This window comes from Cucurbita pepo, unplaced genomic scaffold, assembly GCF_002806865.2.
Source record: "Cucurbita pepo subsp. pepo cultivar mu-cu-16 unplaced genomic scaffold, ASM280686v2 Cp4.1_scaffold000273, whole genome shotgun sequence".
Lineage (NCBI taxonomy): Eukaryota > Viridiplantae > Streptophyta > Magnoliopsida > Cucurbitales > Cucurbitaceae > Cucurbita > Cucurbita pepo.
In genome coordinates, this window is record NW_019646521.1 from 1 (window position 1) to 19,871 (window position 19,871).

The following is a 19,871-nucleotide window of genomic DNA, read 5'->3' on the forward strand; positions in this document are numbered from 1 at the left end:
AGTAGCAATTCTAAGTATGTAGAAATTTAGGGTCGTTACAACAGGTGAAGAGACTATATAATGATCCAACTTTTCGAACTTAAACCAAAGAACGGAAGAGACTTAATGTAACACTAGACTTTCAAAATTTAAACAAATTGAGATTTTACTTTTTTTTTTAAAAAAAAAAAAACATTAAATTCAAGAGTATTTTTTTTTTAAAAACTTATTTTAGATTATCTTCACATCTCAAAATTTATCCTAAATTACTTTGCCATGAAACTCTTAAATATTTTTTAATTTTCAAAATAAATAAATAAATAAATAAATAAATAAATAAAAAACTTTAACAATAATGAAAATTTTTTAAAGCTAAAATATTCTAAAATATAATATTAATAGTTTCGGTTCAAAACTAATAATTAGGTTTTTTTTTTTAAAAAGTTTAAAAGTGTTTTTGAATCTTTATTAAATGTTTAGAAATATTATACTTTTCAAATTATATGTTTAATGAAATTCTTAATTATTGTTTAGATAAAATATAAATATAAATTTTATGTTTAATGAAATTCTTAATTTTTAAATTGATATTTAATAGATTTTTTTAAATTTTAAGTAAAATTATAAATTTAATGAATAAAATTAAAAAATGGAAGGATTAAATTTATAATTTTAAAAATTTAGAGATCAAATAGAAATTTGAAAGTCTATTAATTGAATTTATAATCTAATCACTTTTAAATTTTTGAATGTGAAAAATGATTTAAAACCCTAAACGAAAAGAAAAATCTTTATTTATAATAATATGGTTTTACATAGTTTGATAAGCCACCTTGCAAAAGGGATCACTACTTTTGACTCTTTTCAGCTGCATGGAGGTTAGCAAAATAACCCTGAGGATTACTCTCAAATGCATCTCGAGAGATATGAGCAGCTCCTCCACTCCCCGGAGCAACCATCTTCTCAGAGCTATTGCTACCACTTCTTGTGGAGTTATGAGCTTGGCCAGCGCTGCCGTTGTTGCTTTTGCTACCACCGCTGCTACTTTTGCTATCCATTTCGAGATAAAAGGGGATGGTTGTGTGTTGAAGATACGATGCAATAAGGGCTTAAGTTTCTAAGAAAGTTGTGTGGAATGAGATTTGGAAAGGCTCTATATATAGAAATACAATGGTGGGGAATTTCTCAAGAGAGGAGATGGAAGGTCATCCATGTCCTTGGAAGACTAATAATCTCGAAATACTAAAATGGTTTACTAATTTTCGAGGAATATTAGTTTATTTGAGGATACATTCTAAGGTAAAACAAATAAAAGTGAACAATCAATGCCACGCTTCACACCAATTCTCTCTATGACCTCCCCATTTCTAAAGCTCTTTGGCACCTATTCGATGTATGAGATAAACTTCTTGTCATGGACTTACGTGTTCGAAAACATCTTTAAAACAACACAACGAAATACTAAATAAAATAAATAAACGTTGAAATTAAAAACACCCTATTCTAACCTAACTCTAAGAAAATAAGTATAACTACCCTATGTATGTGTCGTGTTCTCGAATTACGATGTCGTCATCAGCCGTACAGGGATTTCTTGCCTTTACCTGAAAAATAAAGTTGCAAATGGCTCGAGTATTTTAAGAAATACTCAGTAAGTGACCCCTTTATCGCGGTTAAATGCAAACACATACAATTTCTTAAATGGGACCAATCATAATAGTCTATTTTTCTATGGTGGCTATTCAACAGGCAACTTGGATGTGTACTTAATTTTCCTACTCACGGTCCACATGTGCATGTCTGGACCCACCAGTCGGTTCGCACACCTTCTGGGCCCCTTTTTGGTCGGACAAGCATTCTTTGATAGCTGTTGATGTAACATAATAATTGGTTCCCCTACCTCGTAGTGTACGCGTCCGTACTATTGTGAAGGATAAAGGGCAGACTCCTTAAGTTCGGCGGCTATCTCGGTTGGAAAATTGGCATCATAATGCAACATGGCATTTAAAACATTCATTTCATCTTCATATGAAAAATGACGTCATATTATCACGCATCGTCATATTATCATGCTTCGTCGTTATCATACATTTGTCATCATATAACACATTATAATCATCCTAAAACATCACAAGGCATCATCATATAACTCATTCATGACGTCATACATCATACGTCATCATCAAAGCATCATAAGTATAAAGCATACATGACAGATGTAGGGGCCACTAGGCATATGTTGTCATACATCAAGCAATTGTCCAACTTATCATATAGTAAGACCACATATTTGGTTGGCCTTAGCCGATGTTTACCTAAATTTGAGGATGCGAATCTTTCGTTCCTCAAAGTTGCTCCAAATGTTGTCGGAAGTTGTATCCTATTAAGTTGTCTATTTCGTTTCGTTAATATTTCACAATTCTAATACAATTTAACTTGATTTTTGTGAAATAGAGCAGTGTAGTGACCTTAATTAGGGTAAAAATCAGCTTCAAGAGGGTTAGAATGGTAGAAAATAGTATTTTTTTCGTTTACCGTGTCGAGGAGCCGATTTTCGAGCCACAGAGCCAAGTGAGCAATGCCGAGCCGCTAAAGCCGTCTGACTCGAGGGTTGTTTTACTGCAGGTGTGACACATGGCGCAATAGGGCACTAATGCGTATGCAGAGGCCGAGGTGCAGGTCACAGAGCGGGTGCTGGCTGCTGCAGGTATTGGGTCGAGGTGGGTGATTTGCGTTTTAAATTCTCTTTGTTTTATTTCGTAAAAAATTTGTTTGTCTTTTTACACAATGGAGTCAAAGCCCAATGTCTTAATCAACAACTTAAATTAGAAGGAAACGTTGCAAAAGAAGGCATCAGCATTCTTCACATGTTGAAACATCACATGTGATTGGCTGAATTAGAAATTTATTACAAACTCCTTGAGGATACACTATATACAATGATTTAAGAACTTTGCCCATGTTTTCTTGCACCATGACAAGTTTAGGTTCGATCATTGGTAATGGGATCGACCTCAGCAATTAACCTCCAATACGATCACTTTCGTGTCAAAATTTTCTAGGCTAATTTTTCAAATTCCATAGTTTTTGGGCTACTTCATCAATATTTAGAATATAAGGTTATTTTTCTAATTTCAAACTTTAGCACTATTTTTTCTAAATTCCCTTTTCCGAATATATATTCATTCCTTTCTCTATTATTTCACATTACCAAACCATTACTACATGCATGTCATGAAAGTTTTCCTACATACTTTGGCGTGAAGTAATTGATGCAAGAATCGATGGACTACAACCAATCAAACTACTTTGGGACACATCAATCGTTCAACTGAACCGACCACGTTACCTAAAAAAACTACCTTTGTAACAATTGATTTTTTTTTTTTAAATAACAATAATAATAAGTAAATAATAATTAAAAAAAAATAGTATGCTCTCCCTCTCCCTCTCCCTCCACCTTCCCCCAAATATCTCTCCACAACACCTTCTACAACAGCAATTTTGTCTAACAGTAAATATCATAATTTTAACACCTAAATTAGAGAAACAATTTGACGTATTTCACTCACATAGGTTGACTTGGATTTCAAAGGACGGAATCGACCTTTCATTAAGGATATATACGTGACACCGACTTAAGCTAACCAGGTAAGTGGCTCACCCGTTGTAGGTTACGCATTATTTGCTGTATGTTGGCACGTGCCCGTGGATTTGCACGTGTCATTAAATTGTATGCTAGTTTAATGTGCTTAAGTACAAAATCGTGTGAACGTGAATGTATGTTATGTATGCTGCTTAGTTGATGTGATATGTTATGCATGTGATGATGTGTGGTCCTTAAACGATTATGGCTTGTTTGTATGAATATTTGAATGTAACTGCATGAATTGTATGACATGAAATACGGTAAATTACATGAAACATAACCTCATTAGGAATATGTATGATATGTAAAGAAATGAGAATGGGAATGACATGTAAGCATGAAAACGTCACAGGGGGTTATGTTCATTAATGATAACTGTAGAACTAGTGGGACCTCATGCATATTGTGTGTTCATACATTTGGGGGATACCCCTATTCCATCACGAGGGTACAGATGCGTACATCCAATGGTAGGACAACGACCATTATGCTTTGCATAGCGCTGCTGTGACGGTTCTAGTTTTAACGAGTCCCAGCATAAGGGGCTCCTAGAGTATGCCCACCGGCTAAGGACTGTGGCCCAGCGGTGTGCGAACTAGCTGGTGAGCCCATATCGCACGTATGAATTATGATGGTATATGAACTGTGTCGTACGATATCGGATGATAGTATGTGATGATGTATGAGTTATGACGATGTATGAGCTGTATCGTATGATGTCGTATACTAGTATATGATGATGTACGAGTGTATGATGATATATGAGTTATGATGCTTGATGATGTGCCTAGTATAATATATTTTGATGAATGACTTACTTGATATACTTGATATACTTGATATGCTTGATGCACTTTATGGCAATATGATGAGTATGATGATTGCGTGATGTTTACCTTAATATGATGATGTTTTTCATATTGAACATGCTATATGATGATGAGTGCCATATTGCATCATGTCATTTGATCGACATAGAACACAACTCTAAGAGCATGAAAATAATATTAATATAAATATCCACGAGTATGTATTACCTAGAGTAACAAAGAGATGAGATTAGAGGGTTGTGTCAGAAGATACATTAACGTCTCATGCTCATCTCTAATGCGGAATAAAAATCTAAGAATGCTCATCTTTATTAGCAGAAAAATTTTAAACTTCATAATACATTTAAACATTGGAAAACAGTGTCGTACTTACGTGTTTCAAACATCGTGTTGGAGTTCAAAAGATAAAATAAAACGATTACAAATTAATTAATATAAATGAACGAAATGCAAACGCCCTATCCTAACCAAGACTAGGAATTTTAAATATGCAACTATCCTATGCACGCGCCACAGTCTCTGATCACGATGCCACCGTCAACCGTACATGGGAGCCTTGCCTTTACCTGAAAAACAATATGGCACACGGCAGAAATACTCAGTAAGTGACCCCACTATAGGGGCCATGCTAATGCAAACACATGCAATCATGAATAGGGACCTATCTCTAATCATCTTAGGGGTGGCCTCCAGTCTCGGACAAATTGGATGTGTAGTACTTCCCTACACACGACTCACACGTGCGAGTGTGAGTCCCCAGGGCGCTCGCACACCCCCTGGACCCTCTGGTCAAGCTAATCTGTAGCGACGTCCGGAGGTCAGCGGAACCCCATAGTGTCATGCGCCTCATGAACACCCTCATCTGTGTGCTTTCGCACCTGTGCGCATTCGCGCTCATCATAAGGTGCGCGTCCGCACTCATCATCTCTAGGGGAAGTAGCCCTATGCTTATGAACATACAAAATGCATGAGGTCCCTCTAAATCCATCGTAATGTCTCTTCTGACACAACCCTCTAGTCTCATCTCTTTGTTACTCTAGGTAACGCATACTCGTGGATATTTATATTAATATCATTTTCATGCTCTTAGGGTTGTGTCCTACGTCGATCTAACGACATGATGCAATATGGCACTCATCATCATCTAGCATGCTCAATATGGAAAACATCATCATATTAAGGTAAAAATCATGCAATCATCATGCTCATCATAATGCCACAACGTGCGTCAAACATATCAAGCGTCACTCAACAAAATATGTATATACTGGCACATATCATCAAGCATCATACAATTTATTTAGCCTATCCTATAGTAAGGCCACTTACTTGGTTGGCCTCGGCCGAAGTACTCCCTAAATAGCTAAACGTAAGCTCCCGTTCGCTGAGAGCTGCTTCCTACGTTGCCGGGGTTTATTTCCTATCACACCGTTCACCACTTTCCGTTAGTATTTCACAATTAATTTACCTAATTTAATAAATATNTCGCTGGAAGCCGCCGGAGCGTCGCCGGAGGGAGCCCGAGCCGTTTGCGTCGAGGGACTGCCTGCGCCGCTATGTGACACGTGGCAGTAGTAGAGCGAGCCATGTCTCGCGGTAGCGTCGGGTCGAAGCGCAAGTCGCAGTCCGGTTCTGGTCGTGGTCCTGGTCGCGGGCTGCGGAGGCTACTGGCCAAGACTATAGTTGGGCCTCGGCTTATTTGGCTGGGCTGAAAGTTTTTTTTTTTTTTTTGGTTGCAGGCCGGCTCGATTGGATCGTGGGTCTGGTCTCGGGTTGGTTCAATTGAACCGTAACTTCTAGGCTGGTCTGAGGTTTGGGCCGCTATAGTTGGGCTGGGCCGAAGGCAAAGGCCAAGGAAAGAATGGGCTGACCCTCTCGGGTTCTGGGTTCGGGTTCACCCGGATCCGTGGGTCTCGTCTTCCTTACCCGACTTCGGCCGATTTTTCGATGAGCTTTCTCTCTCTCCTTCCCGCGGTGTTTCCGTTGTCGATTTCGGTCCTCTCTCTTCCTCTTCCTCTTTATTTGTCGTCCTTCTTTCTTTTCTGGAAGTCTTGCGGCCTAAAGATTCCTAAAACCACAGATCTATGAACGATTAGAAAAAACCCAATTTTTCGACCTCGGTTACCGACGATGGCATTTACGAAGAAGCACAGAACGCACCTTGAGTTATTGTGCTTTCGTTAGGGACCCTTCTCGTGGTGGTAACAGGTCGTTTGGTGTCGGTTTGAGGGTGGTTTGAGGGTTCGTCAGAGAAACTGGACACTCGCCGATTTTTTTTTTTCTGAAATCTCTCTCTCTCTCGTAGTTTCTGTCTTTTCTCTCTTTGCAGGTATCCTGATGGTGCTAGGTGTCGTGGGCTGAGGGTTGGGCGTGTTGTGGTCGTCGTTTCACATGGGTTCCGCGAAACTCAGCGGTCGCCGAAAAACTCACGGATTTTTCGGCGACTGAGTTTTTATTTTTATTTTTTTTCTCGTTTTCCTTTATTTTTATTTTTTTTATTATTTTTTTTATTTTTTCTTTCTTTCCCGGGTCGTTACATATTGTATATTCATAAGTATAAGGCTACTTTCCCTAGAGATGATGAGTGCGGACGCGCACATTATGATGATGAGTGCGAATGTGCACAAGCGCGAATGCGCACAGATGAGGGTGTTCATGACACGCATGACACTATAGGCTTTCGCTGACCTCCAGACGTCGCTACAGATTAGCTTGACTAGAGGGTCCAGGGGGTGTGCGAGCGCTCTGGGGATTCACACTCGCACGTATGTGTCGTGTGTAGGAAAGTACTACACATCCAATTTATTCGAGACTGAGGTCACTTATGATGTTTAGAGATAGGTCCCTAAATCATGATTGCATGTGTTTGCATTTGCATGACCCCTTATAGTGGGGCCACTTACTGAGTATTCTTCGAAATACTCAGGCCATGTGCTACATCATTTTTCAGGTAAAGGCAAGGCGTACTTGCACGGAGGTCAGCAACATCGCGAGCAGAGACTGTGGTACGTGCATAGGGTAGACTCATTTTTAAATTTCTAAGTTAAAATAGGTTGTTTTGCATTTCATTGTTTTAAATTATTTTGTATTTGTTTTTATTGTCTCTAAATTCCAATATTTCGTATTTAAACACATAAGACTATGACTATATTTTCTAGAGAAGAAGTTGTTTTAAGCGCTTTTCGATGTTTATGTTATAAATGATGTTCATGTAAGAGTTGTATTTCTGCATTATAGATGAGCATGAGATGTCAATAACGACTCTGAGTATGTGGAAGTTTAGGGTCATTACAACCTCTCCTAGGTTTTTAATGAAACTGAACCTCTTTTTTGCTCGTTCTCATAAAATTCTCAATGCTTCCAAAAACTAGACTCTCTAAGGAAGTTGCCAAAGTAAATTAGGAGAAAATCGAGTATCAGAAGCTCAAGATAAGAGATAAGTAGTCATCTTGGACCTTTCTTAAGAAATACTTGTAGGAATCACTTGGATTTCAATGTACACCTTAATTCAAGTATGAATTAATGATATATGGAAGAAAAATATTATGAATCGTGAGTTAAGGACTAAAATCGACAATTTTACTTGAGATATAAGTAACGTTAAATTGACCCCTTAAATGAACTTAGTTGCTTATGACATTTTAATTCTGGGCCTAATATGGTGGGTTAAAGTTACCTATGAAATTTGGTGGCCACTAGACATGTCTAAATTGGGAAGAAAAATATTATGAATCGTGAGTTAAGGACTAAAATCGACAATTTTACTTGAGATATAAGTAACGTTAAATTGACCCCTTAAATGAACTTAGTTGCTTATGACATTTTAATTCTGGGCCTAATATGGTGGGTTAAAGTTACCTATGAAATTTGGTGGCCACTAGACATGTCTAAATTGGTGAACCAAGAAAAAGTGTAAAATGACCATAATACCCTCCAACTGTAATACCCTCCGTTAACAACCATTATGACACCTAAGTGATTTGAAACTTTATAACCAACCTTGAAATAAGATTATTAAGGTACTAGTAAGTTTTCACGTCCAAGAGATCACATTAGGTTGCCCTCTAATTTCTATCTAAGTTATACCTAAGAAGTTTGTAAGACTGCTTCATGATATAATATACCTCTCAAGCAAGCCTAGGTTCAATGGTGAATCATGTGCCAAAAATATACCTAGGATCATGAATATCATACTCTATGCCTTATGGTAAATAAGTTTTTAGGATTCATACCCAAAAGTGATTGTTATCTCCTATCACGTGGTGTGCTACAAAGCCCCTATTTCTTTTTTAGGTGGGATCCTCTACACTATGTATCACGAAAAGGATGTCATGAAGGGCCTCCTACTTCTCTCATCTAGATAGATGTCATGTGTCAGGATTTATAGCAGGGTAATACGATCATGATTGGACCACTCATATGTTCACGGAAAAATAATTAAGGACCACTTTAGGGAAAGTTTTTCAGGATGAAAGTGACATGTAACAAGATAAGTATCAAGTGTCAAGCCCTTTAAAACCCAATAAAATTCCACATCCTACAATTATCCCGCTTTGTTCTATTTTTCAATGGAAGTTTCCTTCCGCTCTCACATTCACCTCTTTGCCCTAATCTATCCTTCTTGGTTTTCTTTTCTTTCTGCCGTCAACAACTTTTGGATTAGGATTTTTATTCTTCTTCTCTGGTTTCACAGCAGTTCACAGCTGCAGAGGCTCTGCTGTCTAATTCGATTTTTTTCCCAAAATGTGACCCTAAACCATTTTTTAGGTATAATTTTCCTTTGATTATGTTTGTTTCTTCTCCTTTAGGGTTGAGAAAGGATAAAATCGTCCACCTAGGATGTTTATAATTTAGTAGTCAATGACCCACGTGGACTGCTGATGGGGATTAAAATTTTCATGTCATCCCCGAAAGTTTGTGTTCTGAATTGCTTCAGCATCACAGTCAACAATTTATTTTCAGATGCAAGCAGTGTTGTTTCCAGATTTGCTACAGTATCATGGTTCAACATGAATGTTCTAGAATTTTACCAAATAACTTAATGAAGTATACAATTAAGCTCGATTAATGCAAATTGAACTTCTTAGAATAAATGGAGCAATTAATGAGAAAACAGTGAGTATGAGTGCAATATTAACTATAAAAAGACTTGATATAATTCTACTTTTAGAGAGTTATCAACTTCAAAGTCGACCAAATATATTCGAATATAAGCTTTGAATTCATGAAATCGTAAAACATGAGAAATGCTAGTTGAAAGGCAATTAGTGCCAGTTCTACTGAGCGGTCAGGTCCACCCCGTAAACACGAAAATTTTAGACTAGATAAACCAATTAAAATTGTTCCTAAACACGAAAATTATAAACTAGATAAACTAAGCGGTCAGGTCCACCCTCATTTGAATTACGTTAGGAAGCCTTTCACTTTTGTAAAACTAGCTACGAGACCTCTATCTCAGATTCTATGGTTGAGGTCATCTAGTTCATGCAATTTTCATACATAATCAATCCTATTTGTTTTATTTTATTATTAAAATGAATTGAATTCTATCCAATGTTTATATATATCATTTGAATAACTTAACTATATGAAAAAGTAAACACAACTCAAGACCTCAAAACAAGAAGTCATCATCTGATCAGAGGTTCTTACGTTATATATTCTTAAAAACTTTTAAGAGTAGAAAAAGACTCATTATGTGATTAAGTGAAAAATACAAGCATATGTTACAAGCATATGTAACATATATCATGATTGTTCAGACTTAAATTCATGATTATCCTTGGGTTCTAGTTTCATTTTCGGGTATGGTTAGATGCAACACCTTAAATAAGTTTTAAGTTGTCTATGTAAGACTAAAGGATCCAAGGAAACGAATTAAGACAATCAAGCAAGAATAAGGGTTTGAAGCAAGTTATTTTAATGCTATAAAAAATAATTTTAGGGATTTAAGTTCTCTGGAATAGGATCGAAAAGTAAAAAGATAGCGAAAAAGAAGAAATGTTCATTCTTTTTCAATTTTTAAGGAACTTTCAAGATTTTTAATTCTTTATCCATAAGAAATTTTAAGGAGATCAACAAGGAAAAAATGACAAGTTTTGACTTTTTATAAAAAAAGTAATAATAAAATATTTTGAAAATGGCAAACTACCAAAGTACTCCTAAACGTCGAGATAATTATGAAAATACCACAGATTAAAAAATCAAATTCACGACAGCTAATTAGAAAATCCTTCTAATCTTTACCGAATGTAAGTATGTTCTAAAGGGGAGACACCTCATCACATCCAACGACTATAATTTAAATAAGAGGTCGGTTGCTCATTGATCGGAAAGGATATTTTCGACAAAAATTTTAAAAACTCAACCTTTAAATCACGAAGATTTTAGAGGTTTCAATGTTGGTTTAAGCTCCCCTCGGTAAAGGTTTCAATATCAGTGTACCGTGTTGCATTAACACACATCCTAGTCTCTTCTTGGATGCGTCACTATAGATTACGTATCCTTCTGATCTCTCGGGTACTTTGAGTACCGGGGCGGTCCAATCTCTCTTTAGGTTCTGGAAGCTTGCCTCACAAGCATCATTCCATATAAATGGTACCCCTTTTCTCATTAACTGTATTAAAAGCAAGGCTATCCTAGCGAAGTCTTGCACGAACCTTCAATAGTATCTCGCTAGTCCCAAGAAACTTTGTACTGATGTTACCGTAGTTGGGCGTTCCCACTTTGTGATTGCTTCAACCTTAGTGGGATCTATAAATACTTCGTCTTTTGACACCACATGTTCTAGGAAAGAGACTTGTCGTAATCAAAATTCGCACTTTGAGAACTTGGCGTACAACGTATTCTCTCTTCGGGTGGCTAGGACTTTTCAAAGGTGTTCCTGGTGTTCCAGGTCTATTTTCGAGTACACTATAATGTCATCAATGAGCACGATCACAAAAGTGTCTAGACAGTCCTTGAACACTCGGTTCATTAACTCCATTAACACAGCTGAGGCATTGGTGAAGCCAAATGACATCACAATGAACTTGTAGTGATCGCAACTTGTCTTAAATGCTGTCTTTGGTACGTCTTTTTCTTTACTCTTTATTTAATGGTAACCTGACAATATATCTATCTTAGAAAATACCGTTGCCTCTCTTAGTTGATCAAATAAGTCTTCTATTCTAGCTAGAGGGTATTTATTCTTTATGGTTTTTGTTTTTTTTAGCTCTATGTAATCGATGCACATACGCATCGATCCATCTTTCTTCTTAACAAAGAACACTAGCACACTTTAGGGGATACACTAGCACATCTTTATTATTTTTATTATTTAATTATTAATTATTATTATTATTATTATTATTATTATTATTATTATTATTATTATTATGGTTGATAGAGATTTGATAAGAATGGACCAATTATATGATTTGGAAGTAAGAATCCATTAAAATTGGTAAAAAATATTGGTAAAAAAAAATTAAAGGATGAAGCAAAGTATAGGTAAACAGAAAGAATAAAATATTAGAATAAATATATTCAAGAAAGTAGTCCCTTAAAATGTAACGCCCCTAATTTTCTCTAACCTAATTAGTGACGTTACTTTATACTTGCATAATCAACCGAACAAGAGTTCACGCAAGACAGTCTCAATAACAACAATGCATTCATTATTATAAGCAGTTAATACCTGGGGAAGTCAATAACGACAACCTAACCTAGAAATAATCAACAGAGAACTAAAGGAAACAATTGCAATAACTATGAACCCAAAAGAATCCAACAAGACGCCTACGACACTACAAACTCTCCTCAAGATTTCTATGGCCTTCGCAGCATCCACCGTCAACCGTACATGGGAGCCTTGCCCTTACCTGAAAATATGGGTAGCACGTGTCTTGAGTATTATATAAAATACCCAGTAAGTCGCCCCACTGTTGGGGTTAAGCACATAATCATACATCTGGATACAAGCAGTCGCACACAACACATATATGTCACAAACGATACACATACATGACACACACAACACACATACATGTCGCACAAAATACCCATACATGTCGCACATAATAACCATACATGCCGCACATAATAACCATACATGCTGCACATAATAACCATACATGCCGCACAGTGTTAGAAGAACGAAGCTGAGAGAGGGGTCTGTCTTCCATTCCTTGTCCGGGCGGGGGTGGATGCATGGTAATTTCCCACACATGGCCCACGTGTGTGACTGTGGGCCCACCAGGCGAGCTCGCAAGTGAACTCCCTGGGCCTGGCTTGGTCGGGTATGTATGACATACAATACCGGACGCCACAGACAAAGGAGGGTCAGCATGGTATCGTGGCGAACACAATATCGAATATATGCATCCATACCATCAGTAGCATAACGGGGGAGTGCCCCAGGTACATAACCATAGCGTGCATGAGGTTCTTAAGGTTTACCTCCATGGCATTATACATACAACGCTCCATCCCCTCGCCGCATTACATAGCATAATCGGGTTCACATTAAGCAAGCATATCATAGCATAACCGGGTCCACATTGAGCAAGCATATCATAGCATAACTGGGTCCACATTGAACAAGCATATCATAGCATAACCGGATCCACATTGAACAAGCATATCATAGCATACTAGTCATCTCATTCATGGCATGCGGGGTTCTCATTACAATCATGACATGTCAATCAAGCTCATCATACATACGGGCAACACACCGTGTCACAACATCATATTCATAAACATGGCATACATATCAATTCACTGCAAGAATCACATACATAAACATAGCATGCATAGTATTTCACTGCAAGAAACATCCAACCTGCATACACCAACAATATATGGTGCATGCAAAGGCCACAGGGCACGCACCAACATACATACATAACTAACGCCAATACTAAGGTTACTTACCTCCTTGGCCTTGGCCGAAGTCACCCACAATGCTAACTCCGGCGCCTAACTACCTCCTATAAGATAACATGATACACTTAGAGCCCTTTCACAACTAGCTCTTATGCCTAGCTACTAGGGTACGTCTCTATCACAAGCTATTTTATCACAATGGAGTTATACTGACCTCAGATGGCTGAAAAAGGGTGGGAATGGCTCCAGAAGGATAAAAAACCTAGAAATCGATATACTGTTCGGATGTCGAGCCGTTGAGCCGCGCCGCCAAGCTGCCGAGCCATCGGTGGAGCTGAAACCGACGGGCTGCGAAGAACCCTAACGACATAGGGTTTATGGGCGCGCCTCTAGTTTGGGCCGAAAAGGAACGAGGCCCAATGGTGGTGTCCGAGCGCAGCCTGCGAGGTGTGGGCTGCACACCAGTTGAGACGGACCGCGGAATGCCGAGGGTCGACCGGTGCCCGCCACTTCGTCTTCCTCGCCCGAATGCCTCAATAACCCTAATCGCAAGCTTGGCTACTGTCACCTATGGAAGCGTCGTCGCTCGTCCATCTCCGGTGGCGCGTCTGTCCCTCCTTGCCCGACGTACACTGGCGCCTGATCCTACCTAAAGCTCACGGCGTTATTGATCTCCCAACCCGATCTGAAGTCTCACGACATTTTCGATCCCTCACCTAAACCCTTCGGCTCCTCCCTCACAGGTATGATAGTGACTCAAAAAGGAAAAGACCGCTACTAAGGTACCTACGGTTTAATACACATTAATACGCCCTCGCTAGCAAGGCATGACTCACCGGAAATCCCACGATTTCCGTCGAGATTTGAGGCGTTTTTTTTTTTTTTTTCCTTTTTGAAACCCTTACCGTTACATAAAATAACTCCATCAAATTGTTCCATAAGACAGGAATAATAGAAAATGAAATCTTAATAACAATAATATATATATAGATAGATAGATGCATATTATAATGTTCCTAGACTTTACTTTTGCAAAGTCTTTAATGCTCGTATGAAGTCTAACACATGAACAATTGTAAGATTTAGAGAATTGAATGTGATATTGATGTCGTGAATTCATATAGGTTAACTTGGATACAAAAGATAAAATCAAACTTTGGTTAAAGATAAATTGGTGACACTAACCTAAGCTAATCAGGTAAGTGGCCTTACTATAGTATAGGTTAAGAATTGCATGAGTTATGATGATGTATGAACTGTGTAGTACGATGCGGTATGTGCACTATGATGATGTATGAGTTATGATGAGGTGTGAGTTGTGATACTTGGTAATGTGTCTACTCACTTAATATTCTTCGAAATACTCATACCACGTATCACATCATTTTTTCAGGTGGAGACAAGTCACTTGTATTGAGGGCGGCTGTAATAGCCCAAAAAAATCATAAATAAATAAATAAACAAAGAAATAAACAAATAAAAAAAATTATAAAAAAAATTACGTAAAATAATAANTTCCCTACTCCTCCCACTAACCTCTCATCCTTTCCCCCAACTATCTCTTCTCAACCCACCCTTAAGCCAACAAAAAAATCACAGTTTGCAAAAAGAAACATAAAAAACAAAAATTGCCAGATTTATATTGAGGAACATGTGAGAATGACTTTTACCAAGTTGAGATTGAGATTTATTGAAGATAGATGTGACCAAGGTATATATAATCTTAATTTTCTTTTGTCATATTTTTTTTTAGAAATCACAACCCATTATAGTTAGATATTCATTAAATCATTACAATTATTTAGATTTGAGTATGAAACTAAATGTCAATCATTTATATGAATTCTAGTAAATCAGGTTAGATTAGTAATATTAGATCAATAAATTTATGTCAGTATTTTTTGAGTTAGAACCAAATGTCAATCATTTATATGAATTCTAGTAAATCATGTCAGATTAGTAATATTAGATCAGTAAATTTATATAAGTAGACAAATGAATATATTAAAAATAAAATGGCCAAAAAAATTTGTGAATAGAATGAGTGGAAACTGACTGAGAAGAAAAGGAAACACAACATCTACTAGAAATTTGGAATACATGTGACAAAATTAAAAGACAATAAAGTAAATACCAATAAAGAAATTGTTAGCTTATGGTTGGCTTAATTCTCGTGTTTACTACATTATTGTTAATTAAAAGACATAGAATTCAAGTGTTTACTGCATTATTGTTGGCTTAATTCTATATTTATTATAATGTAGAATATGTTATGTTTTACCTTGCACGGAATGTGAATGTAAATTGATGTATTGATGATGTTTTAATTTACTGAGGTTGTTATGGTGAATGGGTAGCTATAACTTTAGTAAGCTACTAAATGTTAGTGTATGCATGAAAATGATTTTGCTAAGGAAGATCATATATTTTAGTTGGACGTCTCGAACATAGATAAATTACTTAGCGTTATGACCATAGAGATGGAAAGGAATGTACAAACGTATGCTGATGAGTAAGTAATTTCAAATGAAATAAAAATGACCCAAGAATACCGGGGCAGGGTGATAGATGTACCAACTTATAGTATGCTATAGACATTAAAGGTAGTAGTGTCGGAAGAAAATTTTATCACAATGAAATATGTAAATATGAAATTAAAGTATCAATAAGAAAAAAATTTGAGTTAAGCCATCAAAGTTAAAATCGAGTATACTTAAATTGATTGGTGAATGACAATAAATGCCTTTAATGGAAGCTGAGCTTTGAAAGTAGCGAGATGTAGAAAACTTTCCTGCCTTAATATGAGTTGAAAATTCGAGGTGATTTAAAAGTATCGGGCCACAGTTTGGATGAGGCATTACGATCATGGTCAAAATTTGAGTGGTATATGGAGAGGGACTACCGTATGAGATTGTCAAGATACCTTAAATTTAAGAAACCATGATTTAAGATGGACTTGGGTGGGGGATACGGATTGCAGTGGGACATTGTCTCTAAATCAACTAGAAGTTTTGTGGTAATCCTCCTTAAACCTCGACATAAACAAATTGTTGTAGGAAATTATTGATGAATTTTTCTTAGCAATGTTAACCTGGTTAAAAGGTATTACCATAGTTAAAATTTCAAGACTGTCATTTTAAGTTGATTTTTAAGTATCCCAAGTTTTATGGCATATGAGGATATCTACTATGCTTATATAATACTAATTTTTAGAAGAGAATTTTGTAAGCCCCTTCTTGATATTACAGAGCGGTTGAAAAAAAAAAATATGAAGGTTGTGGTGCCTTCCCGTTATGGTTATAGGAACGATAATTTGGTGTTGTACTAGATAAGGTATACCAAGAGAAAAGTCTATTTGACAATGTTTACAATGAAAGTTACCAAAATCTCAAACTCTAGCTTGGCCACAAATCAAATATAGTAAGTCGTTTGTAGATCCATGTGATTTACTAGTGTATTCAATTTGCATTGTATTAGGGTGGAGTTTTTAACCCATTTATTTTTTGTCATGATTTTGACTCCAAAAATTTACTAGAATTGGGGTAGATAGCCCAAAGAGAAAAGTATTACCAATTTTTTTTATTTTGTAGGGGAAAATAGACAAATTTGTATATGAAATTCATCTAAAAAAAATGAGACATTAATGATTAACCAAATAAAGTAGAGAGTTACAAACCATACAAATACAAACAATAATGACCGGAAAACAATTCTTTTTTTTTTAATTATTAAAAATACGGAGGAAGAACAATTTTGATTAGAAACATTCTTCTAATGAATTCCCAGAGAACTTCTATAGTAAATGAACTATGATCAATCAAATATTGCAAAGCCTTGATATCTATTACTGGTCAGAATTGGACCATAACGAAATTTCGGTCTATACCGGCAACATAATATCTAATTGGAGAGGAAGATTGGAATTAGAGATTGGTCGAAAAGCAAAGATATGGGCTCATGTGCATAGAAAATAGAAAATATCTATTCTTGTTCTATCATCAGCTATGGATTCGAATCTAAGAGAAATTCTCGAAAATGTTTCTACCCTGAAAATTTTCTGTCTTTCCTTAATGATAAGGAGAAAAAAAAATGGATCAAAAGAAATGTCATTTTTTACGGTGTTAATATAACACATGTGGGAGCAATTTGGATCTTAGGCACTTTTAGAACATTAATTATAGTAAATAACTTGCATGTTCATAAGTATTAAAACTTAATGAGTTTGAATACTAACCTTTTGTAGTTCAAACTTCTTTTTCCTCACGAACCGGTTTCGAACTACCACTAGTGTCTTCTCCACTATCCTCCGACCTTAGAACGGGATTGTGGAATCCGGTGAGTGACTAAACTTGGGAGGGATTTTGTATATATGAAGAGAGTGTTTGTGAGAGGTTTTTCTCAAGGTTTTTCACCAAGAAGAAGAAGACCTTCCATGTACCATGATCACTCTATTTAAAGAGTCATGTTTGCATGTTCATGCAAATTTGAGATCACCAAATTTTGACACTTAAAATTCCACTCAAATGTTTGGGATTATGTGGCAAGCATGCATGTTTGAGTTAACCAAATTTTGACACTCAAAATTCCACTCAAACTTGTGGGGTTTATTTGGCAAACATGCAAGTTTGGTTAAACCAAATTTTGACACCTCAAAATTCCACTAACATGATTTTTCCATTAGATGAAAGTCAACATTTTGACTTTCTTCATTTTAATTAGATGAAAGTCAACATTTTGACTTTCTTCATTTTAATTCAACAATTAATTTGAATAATGAATTTCAAATTAAAGTAACATTAAATAATTAATTAAACTATTTAATTAATATTTAATATTAATTCAAATGCCAATCCCAATCAATTCCGACACATAATTGATTAAGATATTTAAATCTTATTTAAATATCTCAGATTCTCTCTTTTCGTTTAATTCGTAAATAAAATAAAATTGCGGTTAAATATATCGTATATATGTAACGCATATTCCCTAATTTGAATTCGAACACTTCGAACTCACTCGTCACACTGTTCTATGGTTTAGTCCGATATGAGCTAGCAGAGGGACCTAATGGACCTATAGATCATGGGCTCCAACGATTCAAGATTAACCGATTAAACTCATTAACCTGGTTAACCAACATTCGTTAACTACTAGGACACTCCACTATAGCCTAGTAGTTGCACTCCCCTCACTATAGATATATTTCTGTCCATCTGATATAACCATGATTAGTAAGTCGATCCTTCACAGGTTGTTCGTAACTAGAGCTGGGTCAATTTACCGTTTTACCCCTGAAGTTACTTCTTGTTCCTTATGTCTCACTGATCCTCTAATAAACAATTGGTTTGTGGTCCAACCAGTAAACCGAATCCCTCTCAGGCCAATGAGAGGGTGGGGCCCCTTGTTCAAGACCTGGAGTCAGTGCTTAAGGGAACTACCTTTCTTCTATCCCTAAAAGTGGGTAGGAGTGAATTCCGTCTTGCACCCCACGTCCCCAGCCATTCACCCAGTCTTACCCCTGAAATGGGAGGCCTGTTGAGTCGGCGAACTAGAGCCACTCTCACCCATGCAAATCTAAGGATAATTCCGAATAAACAGGAGTTCATGGTTAGCTCAGGATTAAAACCGAGTTACCTAGGTTATCGAATGAAAAGAAAATCAGTCTCAACAGTAAACGACTTTATAAAGTGAGAGTGGTTTTCTTCATGGTCCGATCTTATGCAATACTCATTGCATAGGACGCCCCCACTCACATGTCTCCACATGCACAATTTAGTGATCGCATTGTTTATATCATATACAAAAGTGGGCCGCATCCATAGTGTCCCCAGAATAAGGTACTCAGCCTTATCCTTATACTATAGATCATTTTGACTATATACTTGAACTTGATCCACTCTTATGTCTCTACATATAGTTCAAGTAATCATACTATAGCCAGAGTGTTCTTAGTTTATTGGATTTAGATTAATGATCGTAAAGTTCACTTTATTCAATAACAATCTTTACTGAATAAACAACAATAATAACTTTATTGAAAATAGAATATGTTTTTGTTTACAAACTATGAGTTTTAGGACATAAAACCCAACCATTTTGGAGTTTTATCAACAATTTTGAAACTAGTAAAACTATTGACCCATTTGATGGAGTGTAACGACCCGCTTTTCGAAATATTTGAGCCACGAGTCGTTACCTTTCTTACTAGGAAATAACGAAAAGTGCGTAGAATTCAAAACTTTTGAACACGCATACACATAAGGAAATTTAGTTCATCTACACCAACATCTTCGTGGTCATATCGTTCTCTAACTTATCATAGTCTCAACGTTCTTATACCTATCACAGTCATATCGTTACATGAATGTACCTTAGTCATATCATCACAGGAACATATCCTAACGCTATCGTTCTATCAATCTATCACAAACCTATCCCTTTCTACTCATAACCTAACCGTATTCTTTTATCAATCTCTCATATCCATAGCACTTCAGTATGTAACCTAACCTTAATGTTTCATGAATGTATCTGTAACGACCCGG

At 36.5% G+C, this 19,871-nt stretch overlaps 1 protein-coding gene and 1 long non-coding RNA gene across 2 annotated transcripts; both read right to left on the reverse strand.

Moving 5' to 3' along the window:
- Positions 1-827: 827 nt before the first annotated feature.
- On the reverse strand, positions 828-1,037 carry LOC111784766 (jacalin-related lectin 5-like). The gene has a single exon (XM_023665376.1). It carries the CDS (start codon positions 1,035-1,037, stop codon positions 828-830), a length of 210 nt encoding a protein of 69 aa, XP_023521144.1.
- An 11,084-nt stretch (positions 1,038-12,121) lies between these two features.
- Positions 12,122-13,635, reverse strand: LOC111784767. Its single transcript, XR_002813585.1, has 3 exons — positions 13,541-13,635; positions 13,375-13,430; positions 12,122-12,320 (listed from the first exon to the last, which is right to left on the reverse strand). It is a non-coding gene; the product is annotated as an uncharacterized LOC111784767 (long non-coding RNA).
- Positions 13,636-19,871: the final 6,236 nt, after the last annotated feature.